Here is a 22446-nt window from a genome sequence, read left to right as displayed (position 1 = left end):
TACCCTAGCTACTTTGGGATGGGACGCCTTCGGATAAAATAAAAACTTTTGACTGACCCCCCTTTTTAGCTCAATTTTGGGCCTGAGAGGAGGTGTTGAGCTAAGAAATGCACTAAGCCACTTTAACAGTCCCAAAACAACTTATTTTATGTCTATTTTAGGCTTACTTTAGCTAAAACCCTAAAATGGGGCACGGATCGAGAGAGTTAGGTAGGGGCTCCCAAACTTTCTAAAAATAGGTAGCTTGCCCTCCACTCTTCCCATCTCGTTTTTGCAGTTTTCAGGTCTTTCACTTGCTGCCCACACCCCGGACCCAGACAACATTAGTTCAGTGCCTGTTTTCAACCTTTTTCATGATCGGAGCTGATTACAGCCAGGCAACTGTTGCTGCTGCTGCTAACCCCAGTCTAACACATCATCATCCTTGCTCGCAACTGCTGATTTGCTGCTGTATGGACAGTTTTCTCTCTCCTCTAGTTGTCAACCTACTGCATTTGGCAGTCTCTCACCTCAGCCAACTGTCGCCCAGCTTGCACAAGCTGTGTTTTGCTGTTTTCTCTCTCCTTACTCTACATTTGCCAGTTTTCTCTCCTCTCACTCTGCGTTTGCAGATTTTCTCTCTCAGCTTGCGTTCCTATTGCACACTGCCGTCTGCATCAAATCCAACACACCTGCTCCTACGTTTGCTGGTTTTCAACATCCATAGGCTGCCTTGCTGCATTTCAGGATCCATTCAGAGTACAACACACTCAAGCTTATTACCCCTGCCCTAATCCTCAAGATACAAGAGTTTTGTGGTACAGTATTCACTCTCTGCATAGTGTGTTTGCTGCATGAGCATTGTATATTCAACAATCGTTCACTTCATTATTCTCTATGCCCATTGTCTCTGAGTTACCCTAACCCTAACTGTGTTCTGTGATATTAGTTTGTGACTTGTCGTATGATTGGTATTGTGTTTTCTATGTTTAGAGCCTTTCTTTACACTCCTCTGTCCTCAGTTGTGGCTTTGAGGGTGGCCAAGAACCTCTCATCTCTGAAGAGATCAGCAATAGCCTCAAAAGCACTCTGCACAGTGCATCATCATCACCTAGAGGGTACTGGAGGGCCTCATCCAGATGAAATTCTTTGGTCTAAAGTGGCTGAACTGCTACCTGTCGACCATTCAACAACTACACCCAAACATCATCATCACCTAGAGGCTACTGGAGGGCCTCATCCAGATGAAATTCTTTGGTCCAGAGTGGCTGAACTGCTACCTGTCGACCATTCCACAACTACACCAAAAAAACCTACTAGCAAGTGGTTGTTCCTCACTGTGTGATATGGTGGATCTGTTGGGTGTGCACCCACAGATCTCAAGCTTAACTCCTTCAGAAAGCAGATGATGAGTGAGAGAGGGTGGAAATGTTCTAGACAATAAAGATATATGTAATTCAGAAATAGCAAGCCAAAAGCAACCGTGGGTTAGCAGCCAACTTCAAGTCACTGCAACAGTATGACATTGTAGTACATACTGCAAGTATCTGCCTGTATTTTCCAGTGCATGTACACATTACAGCTACCTGAGAGGCGCTACAGTACTTCAAAAATATTGATAATGATACTTGTATCCTTCTCACTCTTCCAGTGCAGGATTACAGCTACCTGAGAGGCACTACAGTACTTAAAAAATGTTGCTAATGATACTTGTATCCTTCTCGCTCTTCTAGAGACTAGCCTGCATGGTTGTTAGGACTTACACAATGACACAACAATTGAGGCATAGACCAAACTTCCTTGATGATCTTCAAGTTCAACTAAAATTTCAAAAAACAATGCCCATGGACACTCAAAAATATTTTGCACACAAATCAAGAGGGAACTTCAATTGGCTACCTTATATTGTTGTCACGGTTAGATAAGAAACGGCCAAGAATATTGATAGCTAGTACACGCAGCCCACTTGTTGCTTCTATGCCCATTATTGTTTGGACACATTCGTATAATATAGCATTGCCTGCATTCTTGTTTGATTCAGTATTTGTTGCCACCTGAAAATTTTCGCAGCACAATATCAGCAGAAAATCTAGCACTGCACTAAAACATTCTCATAATCATGTGAAATTTTTTTAAAAACACATGACTATGTTCTAAGAGAACCAACATAACCACAATAAATGCTTTTGCTCAAACAGACTGGTGCCATTCTGGTTGAGCTGACCAGGACATTTGACATGCTGTGGATGATAAAAATGAAAGTATTAAAAGGAGAGACGCACGCACACACAAAAAATTTACTTTGTGGAAGAATCCAATCCTTTAGTGGCAAGGCTATCAGAAAGCGATTGGTGTAGACATCTCCAAACGGAGTAGCACTCGTTGAAGGGCAGGTTTGCTGACCCAAATTTTAGAGTCTCCAATGCCATTGAATAGAAAACTTTATACTTTTAGAGAGTCTTCAATGGCATGGAATAGAAGACTATGGACGATGCCATAATGCAATGGCATGCTCAGACATCCACAGCTCATTCACATACCCTACTAATAAGGGCTTTGGGGCATACAAAATATTGGGCTATGTCAGAGCTCCCCTCACAAGGTTTGTGTTCTTTTTCATAGTGCACAAAACCATTTCTTACCATGGACGTTTCAAAATTTAATTATTTGCGTAGCTTGGAAGAAAATTTCAAGAGTTCCAATTATATTCTATTATCCATATATCCAGAAGTATGCAAGGTACCTTCTATGAATATCCAAAACAGGATCCACCAATAGGATCATCTGCCAGACCAGGTATAACCTACACAACAACTAGAGGGTTGCTCTTAAGCTTTTATTGATAATATTGGATTACAAGCATGTGACAACACTGGCACATTTATTGCATCTATGGTTCTATAGTGTCATCTTTTTCCATTTTAGAAACTAATAGAGTATCATAACAATGCTTCCACAATGTTTTTTTCAATTCTCTGACTGTTCAGAGGCAACACTAAAAAACATGCAGAACTCGAAGTGGTTTGATAAATCAATCTACTTCTTGTATGCCATCCATAACCAATAGGGAACGTTGCACACAAGAATGACCATATGAGGCTCAAAGATTTGAAGTTAAATTTAAAAATCAAGTATGAGCTTCACTAACCCCAAAAGGTCACAAAAATGTTCTGGTAGCCTGAGGCATATGTGTTAAACAAACAGAGCCATGAATACACTGCTCCAAGCAGGTCAATCTTGACTTTCTCAAAAGAAGCCATTATGTAACTTGATTTGAAAAGAAAACTGACTTTATAAAAAATTTTGCCACTTCAAAACAAGAACACTGTATTATTACAGAGACAAACTCCTTCAAAGACCATCAAAAGGACAGGACTTCCATGTAGCAGACTAGTCCAAAAGCTCACTTGTGCAAGAATATCACTCATCACATCACTTGTGTTGGGATCATTGTGGCCAACAAGCTGAAGCAACCTTAAAACCCGAATCTGAAGAAATGGATCAGTAAAGCCACTAATATCATACTCATGTGCATAACCACTAGTAAGCATGTTCTTGAGGATCCGAACCAAAGTTGTTGTTTGCTGCAAAACAAGTAGAAAATTATGATGCAACTCCAAAGCTTGGCAAAAATGTTAGCAACCAGCTGTAAACAGCAGACTACAAGGCAAGCAACAATATCCAGTAAATATATAGACAACTTAAAGGCAAAACAGGTCATCACTCAACTGTTTAAAAAACTATTTGAATAGACTGAATAGATATAGGAAACCACTCTTAGAAAACAGAGAGGCTGTGGGAATAAATAGGTGATCTCAAGGCCTCCTATAAAAGGCAGTATGAATGCTACCCAAAAACGTTTTCAAGCTCAAAAACTAAATAATCAACCCTGCACGATAAGGATGAAACCATAATCAAGAGTGGTTTCTCTAAGTATGCTAAGATTTCCTCAATCTTGGAAAGCAATATGTTTTCTGATCATATACCAGTCATTTTGCACTGCTAATTTTGCAAATCTGTGAAGTAGTGCAGGATGCATAAAGAGTGTCTTCTAACATAGCATTTCAGCAAGTGTCCTGCAAAAATAGCTATAGCTATTCTCGTTTATTTCTGCCTTGTAAATTTGCAATGGTTTTTCAGCCAAGATGGCTTTTTCAATTAAAATCTCTTACCAGTCACTCAAGCGAGACAGTCTTGTACAGTGTGCTCAATGAACATCCATTACACAGGAGTAGGCTGCCACGTCATTTGGCGAAATAAATGAAACAAGGTGTCTGAGTGCCATGTGGGAAGGAATGTCTCAATCCCTTTGCATGCTCCCTGAATTTCCCCCAAGTGTATTCCATCTGCCTTGGGAAGCTATGAGTAATCTCTATCCAAATTGCATGTGGCAGTCAAGACTCCAAATATGCATGCAATAATGCAAGCAAGAGGGTCCAATATATTTTTATGTCCTGCAGGTCCTAGAAGTCCAAATCTGAATCACTCTCAGTCCATGATCTGAGATGACATGAGAGATGCTCCCCTGATTATCATCATGGACCAAACTCGACCCCTACAGTTGACCCAGGCTATTGCTCTCCAAGTTTATTATAATGCGGTAAATAACATTAATGAGGAAAATATTTACATCTGCCACAAACTGGTGACGTGTCAATCAAAAAAAACAGTTACAGACTTTTCAAAGACTTGAGTCTTGAAGTAGGCCCTAAAGATGGCCTTCTTCTTTCCAAGCCCTTTCAGCACTATTAGCACTTCTTCCTCTTTACATCTCAGGACATCAATATTCCTAGTTACAGCTCTATCAAAAAGCTTGGAATTTCTGAGTTTCCAAATACTTCATATCACAATCGCCCTGAAGACATTCCATAATTTGGCTGCAGATTCATTGAGATCACCATAGTCGCCAAAAAGCAAGGCATTGCAGTAAGCTCCTAGTTTTCAGGCACTCCCAAAACCAGTGTTGAAATGATTCAATGTGTTATTTGCACAGGACACTTGTTCCTTATTCTCTTCCACAACACCAGGTTGAGCCTGGATGAGGGAGTACTGCCCCGTACTCTTCCAACTCTCTTTTTCCAAGCTGAATTTAGATCTGGGATAGATTCTTTTCCAGCCCTCATACACCTTGAAAATGTGTCTCCCATCTCTTTTCCTGAAGTCCTCTCATTTACACATGCTCTAGGGGTACTCCTTTGTCAGTGTGGAGGCATTTCAGGACGTTAGCTCTTTGGGAATATGAGAAGTTGGCCACTCTTCCTTGTGCTTAAGTAGGATTCTTCTTAGCCAGTGGAACTCCCTGTGAGTAAGGTCAAAATGCCTTTCCACCTCTTCCGATGAGAGCCACGTCAACTGTCCCTTGTCCCACAAATCAATCCAGCGATGGATGCTCTTCTTGTGAATGGCTCTAGCCAGCCTCAGCTCGTCTAAGATTGCAAGCTTGGGATGCTGTGACCATTTTGGATCCCAACCCAATCGGTTTCCTTAAGGAGAATTTTCCATTCTTGCACCATCTTCTGAATTAGCTCTGAGCCACTAAGCTTAACCTGCAAGCCTTTATAAAAAAATATATATCAGACCATCTGAGGCCTTCCCAGTGACAACCTAGGATCTTCCCATGGACCAACCAGTGTCTTACCAGTATGGCCCAAGGTTGGGTAGAATTGAGGCCTTTCAGTACCTTGAAAAGCAGCCTTCTTCTTAGGGCTCAATCATAAGTCCTCCTCCAGCTTTATCAGCACTGAGAAGCTCCCACAGAATTGCATGCCACTGGTGTTTGTCCTCATGTGACCACAGGAAATTGTGGAAAGACTTTTCGAGTGCATTCCAACACTGCATGCTAAAACCAAAGACAGATGCTATGAAGACTATCATCGCCGCCAACATGGAGTTTAGGATTACTATCCTAGCACCAAAAGTTGCATTTTCAGAAGCCCACTTGGGGAGCTTTCCTTGAGCCTTGCTGAGAAAACAATTAAATCTCTGCTGCTGAGTCAGATGAGCCCTAATGGGCAACCTAAGTATCTGAAAATTTCACCCTGCCTGATGACTCTGAAGCCATGCTCATAAATCCAGTCAAGCGGGTCCTCCACACCCCTATACAGCAGCTCAGTTTGCTGCCACTTAAGTGAGAGCCAGAAACATCTGAAAACAGCTGGTAGACTTCTAGAAGCTGATCAACCTGCTCCTTTTCTGCTGAGACAATGTTCGAATTGCCATCAGCAAGGAATTGTGCTACTAGATAGTCTTCATCTGGAAGCATCAATGGTTTGAGCGATCCCCTCCACACCAACCAATCCAACCTCCTAAGTAGTGGGTATATAAAAATAGCAAAGAGAAGGGATGCCCGCTCCCCTCGATGATAATTTAGTAAGCGAGCCACATATCCACGCATCGTGAAGCTTTGTACTTTGTCTGGACTCTGCATTGATCTGTTGGGTAGGACTCACACCTACGCTCACAAATCTTTTGAGGTCAAATAATTTAGTAAGTGAACCATATATCTAGGCATCGTGAAGCTTTGTACTTTGTCTAGACTGTGCATTGATCTGTTGGGTATGACTCATGCCTACGCTCACAAAGGAGTGTCGCTGATCCGCAATAGAACACTGCGGCACTTCTTACTCTCCTTATGAGAGGTTTCTCCCCCAATTATATTCTCTTTACTTTATGTGCTTATGTTACATAGTTCGGGCACTTATCGTGTTTTACACCTTTTGGGTGTGAATGCACATTAACAACCCTAAGGTTTAAGGGTTGTACTTTGTACTTGCATTACACTTTTTGGAAATTGCATTGGGAGTCGTGTCTTCGCTCTCTCACTCTCTTCACTATCAACTATGTACTCTCAGTTGAGCTTCGATCTTCCCCATCTCACATTTGGTCTCTCTCAGCCCGAAACTCATCAGCTCCAACACCTCGTACTGTTGCAGCCTAGCTGCCCCCAACAGCAGCTGTCACCACCTCATTGAACTCAACCCTGCCGTCTACAGCTTGCAGCCCACGCCCTGGTCCACCAGCAACAACGCCAATGCGACCAGCAGCAACTTCAACAGCCAGCGCACTGCCTACAGTGCCTCCCTTGCCCTGGCCACCTACGCCAATGCTGTCAACGCTTGCTCCAGCCAGCTTGTGCCACCTGTGCCCTAGTCCTGCGCTGCATGTAGCGCAGCTGCCTGCGTCCTCTGCTCCAGCTCGTCCATCTCTTAAGCACCGCCTCGTTCCCCCACCACCTGTCCGCCAAGCCTGCCAGCATAGCGCTGCTCCACCATGCAATCAACTCTAGGAGGCCCTCAATACAGAAGGTAACAAAGACATTTTTTTATATATTCAAAATTTTGAATTTCAGAAAGGGGCTTCTTGCCCGGGCAGTCTCGTGTCTTCGACACACTTTTGGCAGTAATTTATTGGGAAGCGAGCCAAGAAATTCGGGGTTTTTTGGTTTAGTGCAAACATTCACACATGTACTATATGTTTAGTTTGAAATAGACTAGCATTGTGCATTTTGGACAACAAAATCTTGGGGCTTTTACATTGATTGTATTGCTAAGCACTATTTGTGCATTGGACAATTTCGACAGAGTGTGACACGGATTTGTCAATTACAGCATGGTGCATGCTGTAATTTCTGGAAATTACCAAATTTCCAAGTTGTTCCAGCTTTAGCTCTTGCTCTTGTGCTCTTTGAAACAATGACATTTGTTGTGGCCAATCAAGGACAAAGTGATGTATTCACATATGTATCCAAGGAGGATAGATTGGAGGGCAATAATTATTCTCTATGGTCTTTCATAATGAAGAATGTGCTGATTGCGAAAAATCTTTGGGATTATGTTAGTGGTGAGGAAGTCTGTCTTAGAGTTGTGTGAAAACCAACCTTTGTCCTCAGATAGGGTGGTAAATAACATGATTAAGCACTATTTATAGCAATTAACAAATTCCCAAAACTGAAATGCACACTTTACCATATAATCTTGGACATTGAACACCTTGTTGGCCCCAAAATTGGCGCCCTGTTCGGTATTTATTTAACTTAATTGAAGAAGAAGTTGATGTACAATGGGATTCTCCCAATCCCTTTCAGTATTCCAACTTCCCTTGTTGTCCAAAATGACCAACAAGTCTTCAATCTAATTTTCCCCTTGATTTGGATAGTCAATTGGCCTTCACCCACTTTGATGGAGATGGAAAATGCCCCAATTTCATTGATTTGTTCGTCCCTCCACTTGAGTTTGACTAAAAACAACATCAGCTCTGTTGAATCCAAGTCTTGAAGCTTCCAATTTTTGGCACACTTCTCGAGTCAAAGAAATCTGAAATTTCTCAGCTTGTGGTGATCTCAATGCTATAATCTTCAAAGCAAGGCTATAGAAATGCTGGGAGATGAGAGAGAAATTTCAGACTTTCTTCATGAAGAACTAAAGGGAATCTATCATTTACTGCTGCTGCCCTATCTTAACAGCCTGAAGATGCAAAGAATTGAAGAAAATCAATCATTTATTGCTCCCACCCTATCTCAACAGCTTGTAGATGTTATTACCTACTGTTGATTGGTCTTCTAATGTCCTTGGTTGCCTTAGAAGGTCCTCCAATGGCTGCAAATTGGACCAATAGCATCTCCTCCCTCTCTTTTGCAAGCTGAATACACTAAAAATACCTCTCTCCAACCTCTAAAGACATTTTTCAGTCCTGCATGGGCATCTTTGATAAGTGGCAAACTTCCCAAATAGTTTTTTCAGCATTATCCATAATTAAATATCAATTTTTGGTCTCTAAATACTGAAAATTAATCTAATAATTATTTCGGTACTCTAAAAAATAGTCTAACTGGCCAATAATTAAATTGGCGAGACAACTTCCATTCCCTAGTGTCTCTACACCATCTTTGACCACCAAATTGGTGTTAGATACCATTAAACATTACTTCTCTAGTGTCACCAACTAACACTTATGGCCAAATGAATGACCTAGACCAACAACTAGCACTAGATACCACCAAGTACCTTTGCGGCATAACTTAAAGCAACTTTTGCCTTTGAAATTCCATGATTTCCTCGAGTCCTAGACTTGTAAACTTACTCAAACCCCAGTTACACCTCATATATGCAACATTTACTTGATGATGTGATTAAAAACTAATCCACATGTTAAGTGAGATTTCAAAAATACATGTCCTCACGACATGTGACTCCTGCAACACCTACAGGAGGACGTGGTAAAAGGCTCACTCCAACTTAGCCACTTTCCCAAAGATCAACAACACAAAAGGCTTGGGATACACGACATGCTCAAGCCAAGAAGAAAACTGTTGGGATTTGCACTGAGGACACACAGAGTGTACGACCATGACAGAAACACAAAGAGACAGACATAAACACACAGTGCAAAACTCAAACCCTAAACGCAAAACTCAAAACTCAAACATAAACAGAAGAAGGGGGAGAGAGAATACAACTCTGAAGTGAATGAATGTTGTAAATGAATGTAAGAGTGTAAAGTATGCTCAAGGGCAGAGCAATGTCGAAGTGTGACGTCCACCGAAGACGGATCCCAAGTCTGTGACCATAATCGAAGTGTAGGAGTGCTGAATAGTGAATGGCAGCAGCCTGGTCATTAAAATGCAATAGTCTGGAGGCTGGAAACTGGTAAACGCAGCAGTGTACCACCGATCAGAGGCTGGAAACTGTGCACAGTCTACTGTAAACAACAGGCTGAAACAGTATTTGAGAGTGTCAGGGCCTGCAATGCTGAAAACGCAGGCTGCCTGACCCTGGAGATGATGGACAGCAAGCTGAACAACAGTCTGGGAAAGTCATAGAGCAGTCGCCAGCTGAGCGTTGTCGCCTATAGCAATGGACACGCTAACGATAATGTGGCTGCAGTCGATGATGGCTGGACAGTAGATGGAGGCAGGCTACAGGCTGGAAACTGGGCGCCAACAGAAGCAGCAGAGAGTGTATGGGCTGCTATAACCTACAAACAAGGATGATGGCTGAATCCGGGTAGCCCATCTATTTATAGATGTGGAAGGGCGCCCCAAAAATTAGGGTTTTCACTAAACTCTCTCAAACCGCTCCCCGTTTTAGGGTTTTACTCTAAAAGAGTATGTTTAGTGTGTTTTGGGGCTGTTTAAAAGGCTAATCAACAAGTAATGAATATTTTAGCTCAACACCCCCTCTCAAGCCCAAAACTGAGATGAAAGGTTAGGCCAACCATTGTAATGTTTATGTACCCCAAGGCGTCCCACCCCAAAGCAGCCAAGGCATTGCACAAAGGGTGCACGTTGGCTACCCAATGGCCTTTGAAGACTATAGAGGCGATGGTTATGGTAGCAAGGGAATCCAAGTAGTCACCCTAGAGAGGACAGGGCATCGAACAAAGGGTGCACGTCAGTTGGCCAGTGGCCTACCATACCCTACAAAGGCGGATGGAACTACATGGATTTTTTTTTTTTCAATTAGTGAAGTAAATTTGATGGGATGTGGCCGATTGAGTAAAAGTGACCCAGAAGACGGAAGTAGGGAGGATACACCCAACACATCACAAAAGAGTACAATCTAACCCATGCACTCAGGGTGTCGATGACAAGAAAAAATAGGTGATGAGCTATCCATGTGATGAAGAAAGATGGTGGTTTGGTAACAACAGCCGCCGGTGGAAACAGCTTAGGATCCGCGCAAGTGGTGCTCTGCACAATGAGATGCAAAGTATGCTATATGTTGAAGAATGCTCATGCAGTAGGTGCCACTTGGACAGTGTCCCTCATGGGAAAATTGTTCACTTGCCCAAGCACCCTAGTACAAGGATGATGTAATCATGCAATGCAAAGGGTAAGATACAACAAGGGGAAGAAGCCGATGTCAAAACAGTGCGGAAGCTTGTAGAATACCAAGAAGGGTAGGGACCCCTGTCAACCTGGATGTAGATGCCCAAGAAGGAAGAGGAGCCTGATGTCGGTCTTCATATGGTACCTAGAACCATAAGGAATGAAAGAAGATAAAGTGGATGAAGTGGATGAAGCAACCCACTAGAAGAGCAAAGTAGAAGTCACTACTATGATAGCATCGAGAGAGATACTGCACGATCCGCCTCGAGAGGGGAAACCGCCGTGTTGGAAGAAGAGCAAGCACTCGTAGGATGATGAGACCATGAAAGGAACAGTACGCATCATCACGTCTCTAGCCCAGGGAGGACCAAAGCAATCTGCAAGTTAGCCCTATACTAAAAGACAAAACCTTGCAAAAGAGATGAGAATCTGCAAACACAGAGGTTAATGGTGAGATATTCCAAAGCAAAACAGAACAAAAAGAAAATCTAACGCAAAATAAATGCAATGAATGTGCATGTGTGTAAGTAAATGTAGTGGAAGATAAAAAATGAAAAAACTAAGAATAATGAATCCTATGGACCCGACTCTAAGAGTGCGAAAAATGAATACTAGACTAACCTAGGGTATCCGAAAGGACCTAGAGGCATGCGAGTCGAAGAAGGTGGCTACCATCGAGTATGTCTAGCAACAGGGCTCTACCAACGAAATGCCTGACGAGGTGGAGAAGAAGGTGAGATGGATGCATGAAGTGCAACGGGATCAGAACCTACAGACCAATCAACCAATCCCTCATGGGTAGTAAAAGAGATGAGACAGCTGACGTTGTATTTGAGCCACATGTCCAATAGCAACAACAACGGGTGCTGAAGGAGCAGATGAAGCAGGAGCGGAGAGCGTACCCCCACTGGACTGTGCAGTCGCAACGGTCTGCGGAGGCTTTTTAGATGAAAGACCTTAGGCCTTGGAGTGACACTCCTCGTCCACATGGCCTGCTCTCTAGCAATGTGTGCAAAACCGATTTTTCTTAGGGAGTTGCTACCAAATAGGACTAGATTCTTTGGTTCCATCTGAGGAAGAGGAGTCGCCCTTTGATGGGCTTACCTTTGTATCTAGCGAGTTTTCGCCACTAGTGGTTGTCCCTCCCGAAGAAGAGGCAACCAACCCCCTCTGCTCTGAATAAGGCTGTGATGAGAATTTTTTGTGGACTTGATCATACAACCTCGCGTAACGCAAGAACTGACACTCAAACTCGTAGAAGGTTGGCAATCTAGGTTGAGAGATAATGTGTTGAATGAAATTGAAGTACTTGTCGGGCAACTTATTCAAGAAGAATGTAACCTGATCGTCATTTGACTTTGGAGAGCCAGTCGTGGCGAACTCGGCAAGTAACCACCTATATTTAGTCAGCTTGACTTTCACATCATCCCCTTCCTTAATAGAGAACTCTTGAAGCTCAAAGTCAAGATTGATGCCTCGAGTACGATCACGAGCCGCATAGCGGTCGAGAAGGTGACTCCAACGCTCTAATGCGAGTAGGAAGTGCTACAACTGAGAGTGAAACTCAGAAAGCAATCTATGCATCAACTCAACATTCGTTGTGGCATTGCGAGCTCTCCATTGACGGATGTAATCAGGGTGAGCTAATTGAGGGTCCGGTATAGGCTCTAGACCAATGACGAGGTCCCAAAGATCCTGAGACTCAAGCACTTGTTGCATGAAATTAGACCAAGTGGTGAAATTTGACCCGTTAAAACGTGTCTTATCCGTGAAGGCATTCTTAGCCGTTGCAACAGGAGTGGTAGTGCTCCGAGATGGATAGTGTGAAAAAGTGTAGTGTGGGTAGGATGGGGAAGTGGAGTACACTTGGGAATGGGCCCCAGAGTGCCCACCAGGTATGCGTGCAGTGTGCAAGGTGGATCCATAGGTACAGATGGGTTGACTAAGCATGGGCATGGTAGCCACATAAGGAACCCAAGGAGGTGGGACGGGAACATGGTGAACAAAAGATAGGGGAGGATGGAAACCCTTGCGTATGAGTAGTCATGGGAGATGTGAAGCTAGGGATAGTGAGGGGGATGCCCATCACAGTCGTCCCAGATGTTATGGGTGTGCTCATGTGCTGAAAGGTGAGAGGCATTGTGTTAAAGGGTGGCATTCCCCCTAACGAAGTACCATGGTGCAAAGAGGTAGAGAATGGGATGGAGAAAGAAAAGGTACTAGGAGCGGAGATGAAAGATCCAAACCCTAGGGTGTGTGATGCAGATGTGGAGTGTAATCCAAGGTTTTGGAAAGATGATGAGAGGTGTGATATAGAAGAGGGTGGGATGGGAGGGAAGTGAGAAGTGTCTGTAATATGCTCAAATGAAACAAAAGATGTAGATGTACCTGAATTTCGTGTGCTTCGTGAGTCCCCCTCTATTGAAGTTCACATACGCAAAGCCATCCGGATCCTGTACCTCAAAAAAAAAAACAAGTGAGGTTTTTGATTCATGCAAAACAAAAGAATTATACAAACCTGACATTGGACCTGGCTAAGATGATGAAGATGGATCGCCAGACGTTCCGAATGCCGTATGTCCTCCATGATTGGAGAGATGGCCAACCTCACCAACCGGTCCGGATGTGGTAGCAAAACTGGTAGAAGGGGTGTAAACATCACCATACTTATTGCGATAGTCCTCCTCTGTCATGTTAGTGAAATCTGGTGAAGATGGAGTGTCGTCCTCTTCATCGAGTCCATAATGCTGTCTCAAGGCCTCCAATGATGGAGAAGCCTGATAAGACATCATAAGAACTGGAGAAGAAGGTGTCTGGGACATTGTGATTCGGTTACGAGTCATATTGTGTGCCTTGCACAAAGACTAGCTCTCCACAATATCCGCAAGATACTCTTTACAAGGGCACCGGCTCAGATACCATGTGAAGGAAACTGCTAGGGTTTGCACTGAGAACACACAGTACGACCACGACAGAAACATAAAGAGATAGACACAAACACAGAGGGAAAAACTCAAACCCTAAATGCAAAACTCAAAAACTCAAACCCTAAACGCAAAACTCAAAACTCAAACACAAACAGAAAAAAGAAGAGAGTAAACACAACTCTGAAGTAAATGAATGCTGTAAATGAATGTAAATGTGTAAAATGTGCTCAAGGGCATAGCAATGTTGGAGTGTGACGTCCACCGAAGGTGGATCCCAAGTCTGTGACTACCAGTCGGAGTGTAGGAGTGCTGAATAGTGAACGGCAGCAGCCTAGTCACCAAAACGCAGTAGTCCTAAGGCTGGAAGCTGGTAAGCGCAACAGTGTACCACCGATCGGAGGCTGGAAACTGTGCACAGTCTACTGTCAACAGCAGGCTGAAACAATGTCTGAGATTTTCAGGGCCTGCAATGCTGAAAACGCAGGCTGGTTGACCTTGGAGATGATGGACAGCAGGCTGAACAGTAGTCTAGGACAGTCTGGAGCAATTCGCCAGCAGCTGAGAGCTGTCGCCTATAGCAATGGATAGGCTAAAGATAATGTGGCTGCAATCGATGATGGCTGGACAGCAGATGGAGGCGGGCTGCAGGCTGGAAACTAGACGCCAACAGCAGCAGAGGGTGTGTGGGCTGGTGTAACCTGCAAACAAGGATGATGGCTGAATGGGGACAGCCTGTCTATTTATAGATGTGGTAGGGCGCCCCAAAAATTAGGGTTTCCACTAAACTCTCTCGAACATGTTATTCCAACTCCTGTTGGCAAGTCTGTGCAGTGTGCCAACAATGCATCTTACCCTATTAGAGGTATTAGGGGGATTGTCTTGACAGCCATTAATGGCTCTACTCTCTGTTTACAGGATGCATTATATGTGCTAAGCATAAAGAAAAATTTGTTGTTCATTTCTTCTTTAGCAAAGTGTGGTATGCAAGTCAAATTTGATTATAAAAAAGGTATGGTCAGGGATAAAGAATTCTTGACTTTGGTTTTGACTAGCACATTATGTCATGGACTTTAAAAGTTAGATGCTTATTCAATTGATCAATCGGTCTATTTAGCATCTACTGTTACTTCTACTATGTCATAGGTAGAGTTATGGCATGCTTACATAGGGCATGTCAACTATGGGAGTTTGATGCTTATGCAGCATCCTCAGATGCTAGATGGCTTACCTCTCTTGGAGAGACCTCCTGAGCATATTTGTGAGGGATGCATTTTGGGAAAAATGCATCGATTCTCATTTCCTCGTAATGTTGTTTTCAAGGCAATTGCTAGATTACGGATAGTCCATTCAGTTGTATATGGACCTATACAGCCAAAGTCATTGGATGGATATTATTACTTCATGGCTTGTGGCCAAAGGCTACACGCAAAAGAAAGGCATTGACTATGAGGAGACATTTGCACCTTCATCCCATATGACTACTATTCAATCTATGGTTGCTTTGGCTACCCATCATGATTGGATTGTGCACCAACTTGATATTAAGACTACATTTTTACATGGGGAACTTCAAGAAGAAGTGTATGTACAACAGCCCATTGGTTTTGCAACTGAGGGATCCAAAGACTTGGTATGTAAGCTGAAAAAAAGGTTTTGTATAGTTTGAGGCAAGCTCCACAAGCTTGCTGTGCAAAAATTGATGCCTTTTTACTCAGCCAAGGGTTTATTAACAGCTCATCACAGTCTACTCTTTACGTATGCAAAAAGAGGGGATCCTTGCTGGTCATATGTCTTAATGTAGATGATCTTTTGCTCACAAGGACACATGCTGATCAGATTTCAGCATTCAAGAAAAATTTATAAAAAAACTTTTGAGATGTCAAACTTAGGACCTTTGTACTACTATTTGGGCATTCAGTTCATTCATGATGTTGGAGGCATTGGATCGTCATAGTCCAGATATATTGGTAGACTCCTTCAGAGGTTTGGCTTATAGGACTACAAGCCACTTCGCACACCAATGGAGATTGGACTCAAGCTGTCCTTGCATGATGATAGTGATTTGTTTGACGTCCATACATATGCTACAGCAATTGGATGTCTCATTTAATTATGCAACGCAAGGCCAAATATTCAGTTTGTAGTTTCAGCCCTGAGCAAATATATGCACAGCCCATGCATGTCACATTGGCAAGCTGTGAAGCGTGTTTTTCGTTAATTGCAAGGTACCAGGACTCTTGGACTGCTTTATGCCAAGAAGGGATCACTACAACTACATGCTTATAGTGATTCAAATTAGGCTAGTGATTTTGATTCACGTCACTCTACGAGTAACAATTGTTCCTTTCTTGGCTCATCTTGCATCTCTTGGCTTAGTAAGAAACAATCCACTATTGCCACATTATCTTGTGAAGCTAAATATAAGGCATCTTTCACTACCACAATTGAATGTGTATGGCTGAGACATTGGTTGGCTGATCTTGATGTATCTGTCACGGAGCCTACTCCTTTGTTTACTAATGGTTAGAGTGCCATTGCAATGGCACAGAACCCAGTGTTTCATACACACACGAAACACATAGAGATCCACTATCACTTTGTCAGGAAGGCTACATGCATGAGATATCAACCTTCTCTACTATCCTACCATCAATAATGTGGTCAACATCTTTACCAAAGCTCTTCCATTTGAGGCACTTCGCAATGCTTTAAATTTGATCTCCTTTGGTGGGTGATCCTTATATGCTGATCCCTTTTCACTCCAAGGGAGTTTGTTGGGTATGACTTATGCCTACGCTCACAGAGGTGTATCAGTGATCCGCAGTAGGACACAGGGGTACTTTTTACTCTACTTATGAGAGGTCATTTTCCCCCAGTTATAGTCTATTTTATTTTATGTGCTTATGTTACACAGTTCAGGAACTTATCGTGTTTTACACCTTTAGAGTGTGAACGCACATTAACCACCCTAAGGTTTAAGGGTTGTACTTTGTACTTGCATTACACTTTTTGGAAATTGAATTGGGATCGTGTCTTCACTTTCTCACTCTCTTCATTGTCGATTGTGTACTCTAAGCTGAGCTTCAATCTTCCCTATCTCACATAATCTTGATCTCCTAGATAGCCATAACATCTAGCCTCCTCTTCTTGATGACTCCATGCAATACCATTTTCCTTCTTTCAAAACAAAGACCCCACACATTCCATGTCACCACTATGATTTTTTAAAGGCAGAAACATCAATAGCTCACTGCCACTCTCAATGACAGCATAGTAATTCCAATCCATCAATGGTAGATGGGCTTGCTTCTTGAGGGAAATATTGCCTTGTCGCTTAGTTTGCTTAAAAGGACCATCATCAACCTTAGGATTGATATCTCCTTTTCCTCCCCTCTAATGTCTTTGACTGCAAGGACCAACAGCTTAGATACCTTGGCATCTTGTTTGGATGAGCCCTCCTGAGCCTCCTTTGGCTCCATTTTTCAACTCTCGGTGCATCTTTGCTCGTTTGTGGCCCAACCCACCCAATCTGTTGAATGCTAGTCTTCTAATTGGGGCTCTTCCTATTCGGTAACTTCCCCACTATTAGTTGAGTAATCTTTTGCAAAATGGCCACATTACCTACACAAATAGCAAGAGTCAAGAAAACTTCCAAATTTGACTTGGACAACATTGAACCAGCTCAAAACCCTCCTAGTCATACACTTTCAAATAATCCGACACTTCTTTTCTCCTGTCCCATAGGACACAAATTTTACTTTCAAGCCCAAGAGTGCAAAAAGAAGATGTGGCAGCAAGAACATAGAGTACTTTACCCAAGGCACTAGCATGTTGGCCACCTCATATCGTCAAGCTAGATTGGCAAGTCCAACAATGTGATCCAAACTAAACAATCTACCATATTGCCATTGAAACCAACAGTTCAATCGAGTGTTATAAGAGCAACAAGAACTTAGCAAGGACAATGATTGTCACCTCACAACTTACAAGAGACTAACTTGAAGAAGAAGAAAAACTTATTTCTTTATTACAAAAGGATGAAGTACAACAATATATTTCTTGATACAAGACAAGACCTCAATAGAAGGCTAGATCAAATTCAAGACAAGACAATAACTAAAGATACATGGCTTAAACTCAAACTAGAGAGGACTTACCTTGCAAGAGCCTCACAATTGATGTTGGCAAGATGGAAGGGCTTGTAGCCCAAGACTCTTATCTATACTAGAGTTGAGGATGTCAAGAGGAAGCTTCTAGATGATGACATCATTGTTGACATAAGCATTGTTAGCATAAGCAATGCTTATGTAAGCACTAATATAAGCACTCTTCTAAAAACCTTCCTAGCAATTTGCTAGAGCATTCTTAGAATCTTCTAGATCCTTCTTTGAATTTTCTAGAACTTTCTAGAAGATACTAGGTTTCTTAGTATCCATGATATTACCCCCTCCTTTATGAGGAGTGGTGGTGTTTCTTGGCAAGGCTCTTGGCCTTCAATGGACGTTGTTGATGAAACTCCTTTACTTTAGCAAGTGCTCAACGAAGATGGGAGGTTGGTTTCCATGGCGTTTCTTGGTAAGGCTCTTGACCTTCAAAGGATGTTGTTGATGAAACTTCTTTACTTTAGCAAGTGGTCGACAAAGATGGGACTCGGGAGGTTGGTTCCCATGTTCACTCACTAGCATCATAACCCTTCCACTAGACAAGATATTGTTCAGCCTTCCGCGAGAGATTCTAAAATCAAGGATAGTATCCACTTTGTACTTTGGGTGATCTTCGATTTCAACCTATGGCAAGACTAAAGGGCTTATAGCCCAAGACTCATTTTTATACTAGAGTTGAGGAGGTTAAGGGGAAGCTCCTCAATGATGACATAAGCATTGCTAACATAAGTGATGACATAAGCAATGCTTATGTAAGCATTGATGCAAGCACTCTTCTAAATCTTCCAAAGAACGTTCTAAAATGTTCTTAGAATCTTCTAGAGCTTTCTTGGATCTTCTAGAAGTCTAGAACATACTAGGTTTCTCGGCATCTATGACACCAAGAACCCAATCTTTCTCCTATGGAGAACATGGTAGTGCCATAAAAAAAAGTAAGGGTGCCATAAAACAGCCCTTGCCAACGAACCAATATTGTTGCAAAAATGCGCTACCTTGGTAGCTCGCCAAGAAACACCTAATGAAGTCCTCCTCCAATGGCAGGCACCCCAAAAAATAGAACACCCCAAACAACAAGTAGTTAGTGAACCTCTATCAGATCTTCTCCTGCAACAAGGCAACCAAAATTTGAGGCATTTCTCTCCAGCAGCTGCCACTTCAGCTTTCCTTCTTTCATTGATAGATGACTGCTCCTTCCAAACTCTACGTATCTACCATTGAAAGCAACCAGAATACCAAGCTGCTAGGAGAGGTGAGGACGGAAAGGAGAATTGAAGGCTGAGAACAGGGGGGAAAATAAATGTAAAACAGAATGGAGGAGAGAGGCATCCGGGAAGACTCATGGAGGAGATGGAGGAGACGTCCTAGGCAAGGCCAGCTGCCGCAACTGACATCAGCATATGTGAGATTGCATGAGCTCAGTCAAGGTTGACTGGAGAGAAAGGCAGCAACTCAGTAGGGCTCAGGGGGCAGCAGGTCAGAGTCAAAGAGTCTGATGTGACTCCGATACAATCAACAGGCCTGCACACAGCGGCAAAGGTAACAGGTGGACGGCTGGAGGCTGATGTTGTGTGCAGCATTTCACAGGGTTTCCACAATACTTTATCAAATGACAGGCGACTCTCTTCTTGCCACATAGACCTATTTGGTCTTCATAAGGTGTTAAACTCACTTTCTTTGCTTTGGATCAAAAGTGAATTGATTTTCTCTGAAAACATTTAAGCAGGTGGTTCAATTCCAATATCAGCGGGGAGGTAGAGAGAATCATGGGCTAGTTCTCTAATGATGTCCAGGGCTTGATAAATTCGGATCATGCATATGCAAATTCGTTTCTCAAGCACTTCAAACTATAGAGTCTCTTGTTAATACACAGGTGAAAAATAATAATTCAAGTTTGTGCATGAATACTTCTCCTATGAACAAGTTGCTTAAGAACAAGAACATATTTCGCTTCCTGAGTGCTAGGAAATTTCGTGCACCTAGGAATCTCCTGATTAAGCTAAATTACAGAGACATCATTGATGTGCTCAGTTGCAGCAGCAATGGATTCTTCTTGGGAAAAACATGTACAAGCTGGTGGCAGCATTTTTCTGCATAGAATCTTTTTCAGTATTGGCTCCAGCACCCAAGTTATCACACAGGTAAGAAAGAGTGGCAAGAAAGACTACAATCTGCTTCCCCCAAACCACAGGAATGGAAACACTCACAGCAGGAAACACAATGGCTCTCATCAGGAATTTCAGGACTACACTGAACATAATAGCTTGCTGTGAAGCCAGCACACCCAAAAAAGATATAATCCCTGTGTAGATAAAGAAACAAACTGGGACAAATTTCTCTCAGGTCCAGCCTTAAGCTTCCTACTATATATAGCAAAAAGCATTGGGAGGATAAAGAGCTTGCTTGCATTCAATACCACTCCATTTAAACCAGTATGCTCAGAGCTTGACAAACGAGCCACTATTAGACCCCACCAACAAGTATAAATGAAAATTTAAAGCTGATACTTTGACAGAAGATTAGGGTTGCAAAAGCATCAAGTATGGGAAGATTTGATCTTTCAAATAACCAACAAGGTAGAACATATACATGGAAGGCATGCATAAACTGTCAACACTCGCATAAAAAACATGCAGAAAATGCATAAGGCAGAAAAATTTTGAAATTTCTAAATTGATTTGCTAGCATGGATGCAGGTAACAATACCTTTCGGAAGTGCTCTAGTGCTAATGTGTTTGCCTTGCAGAGTTCTGTGCACAGCTTGACCCCTGAGATGAGGGCTCCATGGTGCTTATCAGATAGCAGTGCAGTTGCAGGCTTTAAGAAATTGTCTGCAAGGTCTGGAACTTTACGCAATATCCGGACTGAGCACAAAGCTGCCTAAATAACAATAATGTCACAACTTAACTTGTCAGGGGAAATTTTTTCAAAAACACTCCTTTTTCTTGCAACAAAGTGACTTTTCTGCAAGTCAAGTTTTGGATCAGAATTAAAATAGCAGAAACACAACTACTCTCAACAAACTAACTCTGTCTGCTGAGAATACCTTTTTTCTAATATAAGAATTGTTGCTTTGAAGAAGCTTTTCAACTTCTCCAGCAAGATCACGAGCCATTTCAGCTGAGCATATATTGCCCAGAGCACAAAGTGCAAGTCCAATGATGAACTGATTGCTGTGATTTAGGTCACTGTGAAATTAAAAAACAAAAACACAACTGTTGAAGCAAACCGGAATATGCAAAATCAAGCAGCAAGAACGTTGAAGATGCAAGGAAGCTGTATGCGCATACTTCTTTAAAGAATTTGTGACCAACATGAGCACTTCTTGTCTTTCATCTAATAAAAGCATTAGCCCTAGATAACCTATCCGCTTTTCTGGAAAGCCTGATGAAGCAATCAACTTCAGGCATTCCATTTGGCCAAAGTGTGTAGGATAGCCAAGCATGTGTATGAACATGAGTTTGGCCAAATTTCGATGACTATATCCCTGCTCATTCTCATTAAAAGCAGTGCGTAAAGCTGCACATTCTTTCTTCACAACAGCCCGTTCTTCAGCTGCAGTTTTGCACGCCCGGATAGCACGAATCATATCCCTGTTGAAATGAGTCCCAATTCAATCAGGTAGTGAAAAGATAAAATATACCACAAATGTTAAATATTAGTTTATCTTTGAAGGTAGCAGTTTCATCAATAAAATTGGTGCCGCACCACTAGCTTGCATTGTTGCAAACATTAGAACTTTGACATTACAGCTTGCATACAAAATCCAAATAAGCCACTACTATCATAAAATTTCATTACTTTGAAAAGACTTCTAGTTTTTACTGAATAAACCATGTGTACAATGTCAAATAATGTAACGGTAAGCATATGGTGTGCAATGTACTCTTGTACATGGTTTTGTCTCATATAACGTTTTTGGCCTCAATAGACATTAATGTGTGTGTGTGTGTGTGTGTGTGTGTGTGTGTGTGTGTGTGTGTGTGCACATATATATACATATACATATATACATGCATGTACCTCTAGATGGTGGAAATGAAGGCTGAATAGAAGGATCGTCCATGAAATCATTATGAAAGAGTGGTAGGCTGTCTAAGATGTTTGAAGCATCAATAATAGGCTGTTTTTGACAGTCCAGCAAAGGATGAGCAGCACTTTCAGCAAAGATAAAATCTTGGCTCATGATAATATTGCCTGTAGAAGGCTGATGGAGTTAATACCCTTTGCTTTCATCACTATAACCAATAGATATGCAATGAACCACCTTATCATCTAGCTAATCATATGTATCAAGACCATATAGGCCTTTAGTGAGGGTGCTTGTCAAGACAATGGAAGAAGAAACTTGATCATCATATACCGCACATCAGGGGCCATCAAAAATGATTCAAAACCCTGAAGTTGCAAGGGCTGAAATCGAAATAAGATTGTTCTTGATGCCGGGCACATAAAGAACACCGTATAATGTCATAGGAGTGTCCAAAATAGAAACAACTGCATAGGAGGCGTTGTTGGCACACACAATTGTGCCCCCCTTAGGTACATGAGAGAG

The 22446-nt window shown here is 42.3% G+C and overlaps 1 protein-coding gene across 2 annotated transcripts in view; it reads right to left on the bottom strand.

The window, feature by feature from the left end:
• LOC148020028 (AP-1 complex subunit gamma-2-like) overlaps positions 1 to 22446 on the bottom strand; it is a 95679-nt gene that overhangs the window by 54242 nt on the left and 18991 nt on the right. For both annotated transcript variants that reach the window (XR_015694919.1, XM_087700298.1), the window contains exons 2-6: positions 21182 to 21484; positions 20938 to 21079; positions 20598 to 20771; positions 3387 to 3563; positions 1879 to 2033 (exon numbers count right to left, since the gene is read on the bottom strand). Coding sequence is in view for 1 of the 2 variants with exons in the window: in XM_087700298.1 (XP_087556424.1) it covers positions 1879 to 2033; positions 3387 to 3563; positions 20598 to 20771; positions 20938 to 21079; positions 21182 to 21484 (951 nt within the window). In the remaining variant the exon portion in view is untranslated. The remainder of the gene's footprint in view (positions 1 to 1878; positions 2034 to 3386; positions 3564 to 20597; positions 20772 to 20937; positions 21080 to 21181; positions 21485 to 22446) is intronic.

This window comes from Lygodium microphyllum, chromosome 19, assembly GCF_053477565.2.
Source record: "Lygodium microphyllum isolate KBCC chromosome 19, Lygodium_microphyllum_v1.1.10, whole genome shotgun sequence".
NCBI lineage: Eukaryota > Viridiplantae > Streptophyta > Polypodiopsida > Schizaeales > Lygodiaceae > Lygodium > Lygodium microphyllum.
Note: the sequence above shows the minus strand (reverse complement) of the source record. Positions and strands in the feature narration are given on the sequence as shown.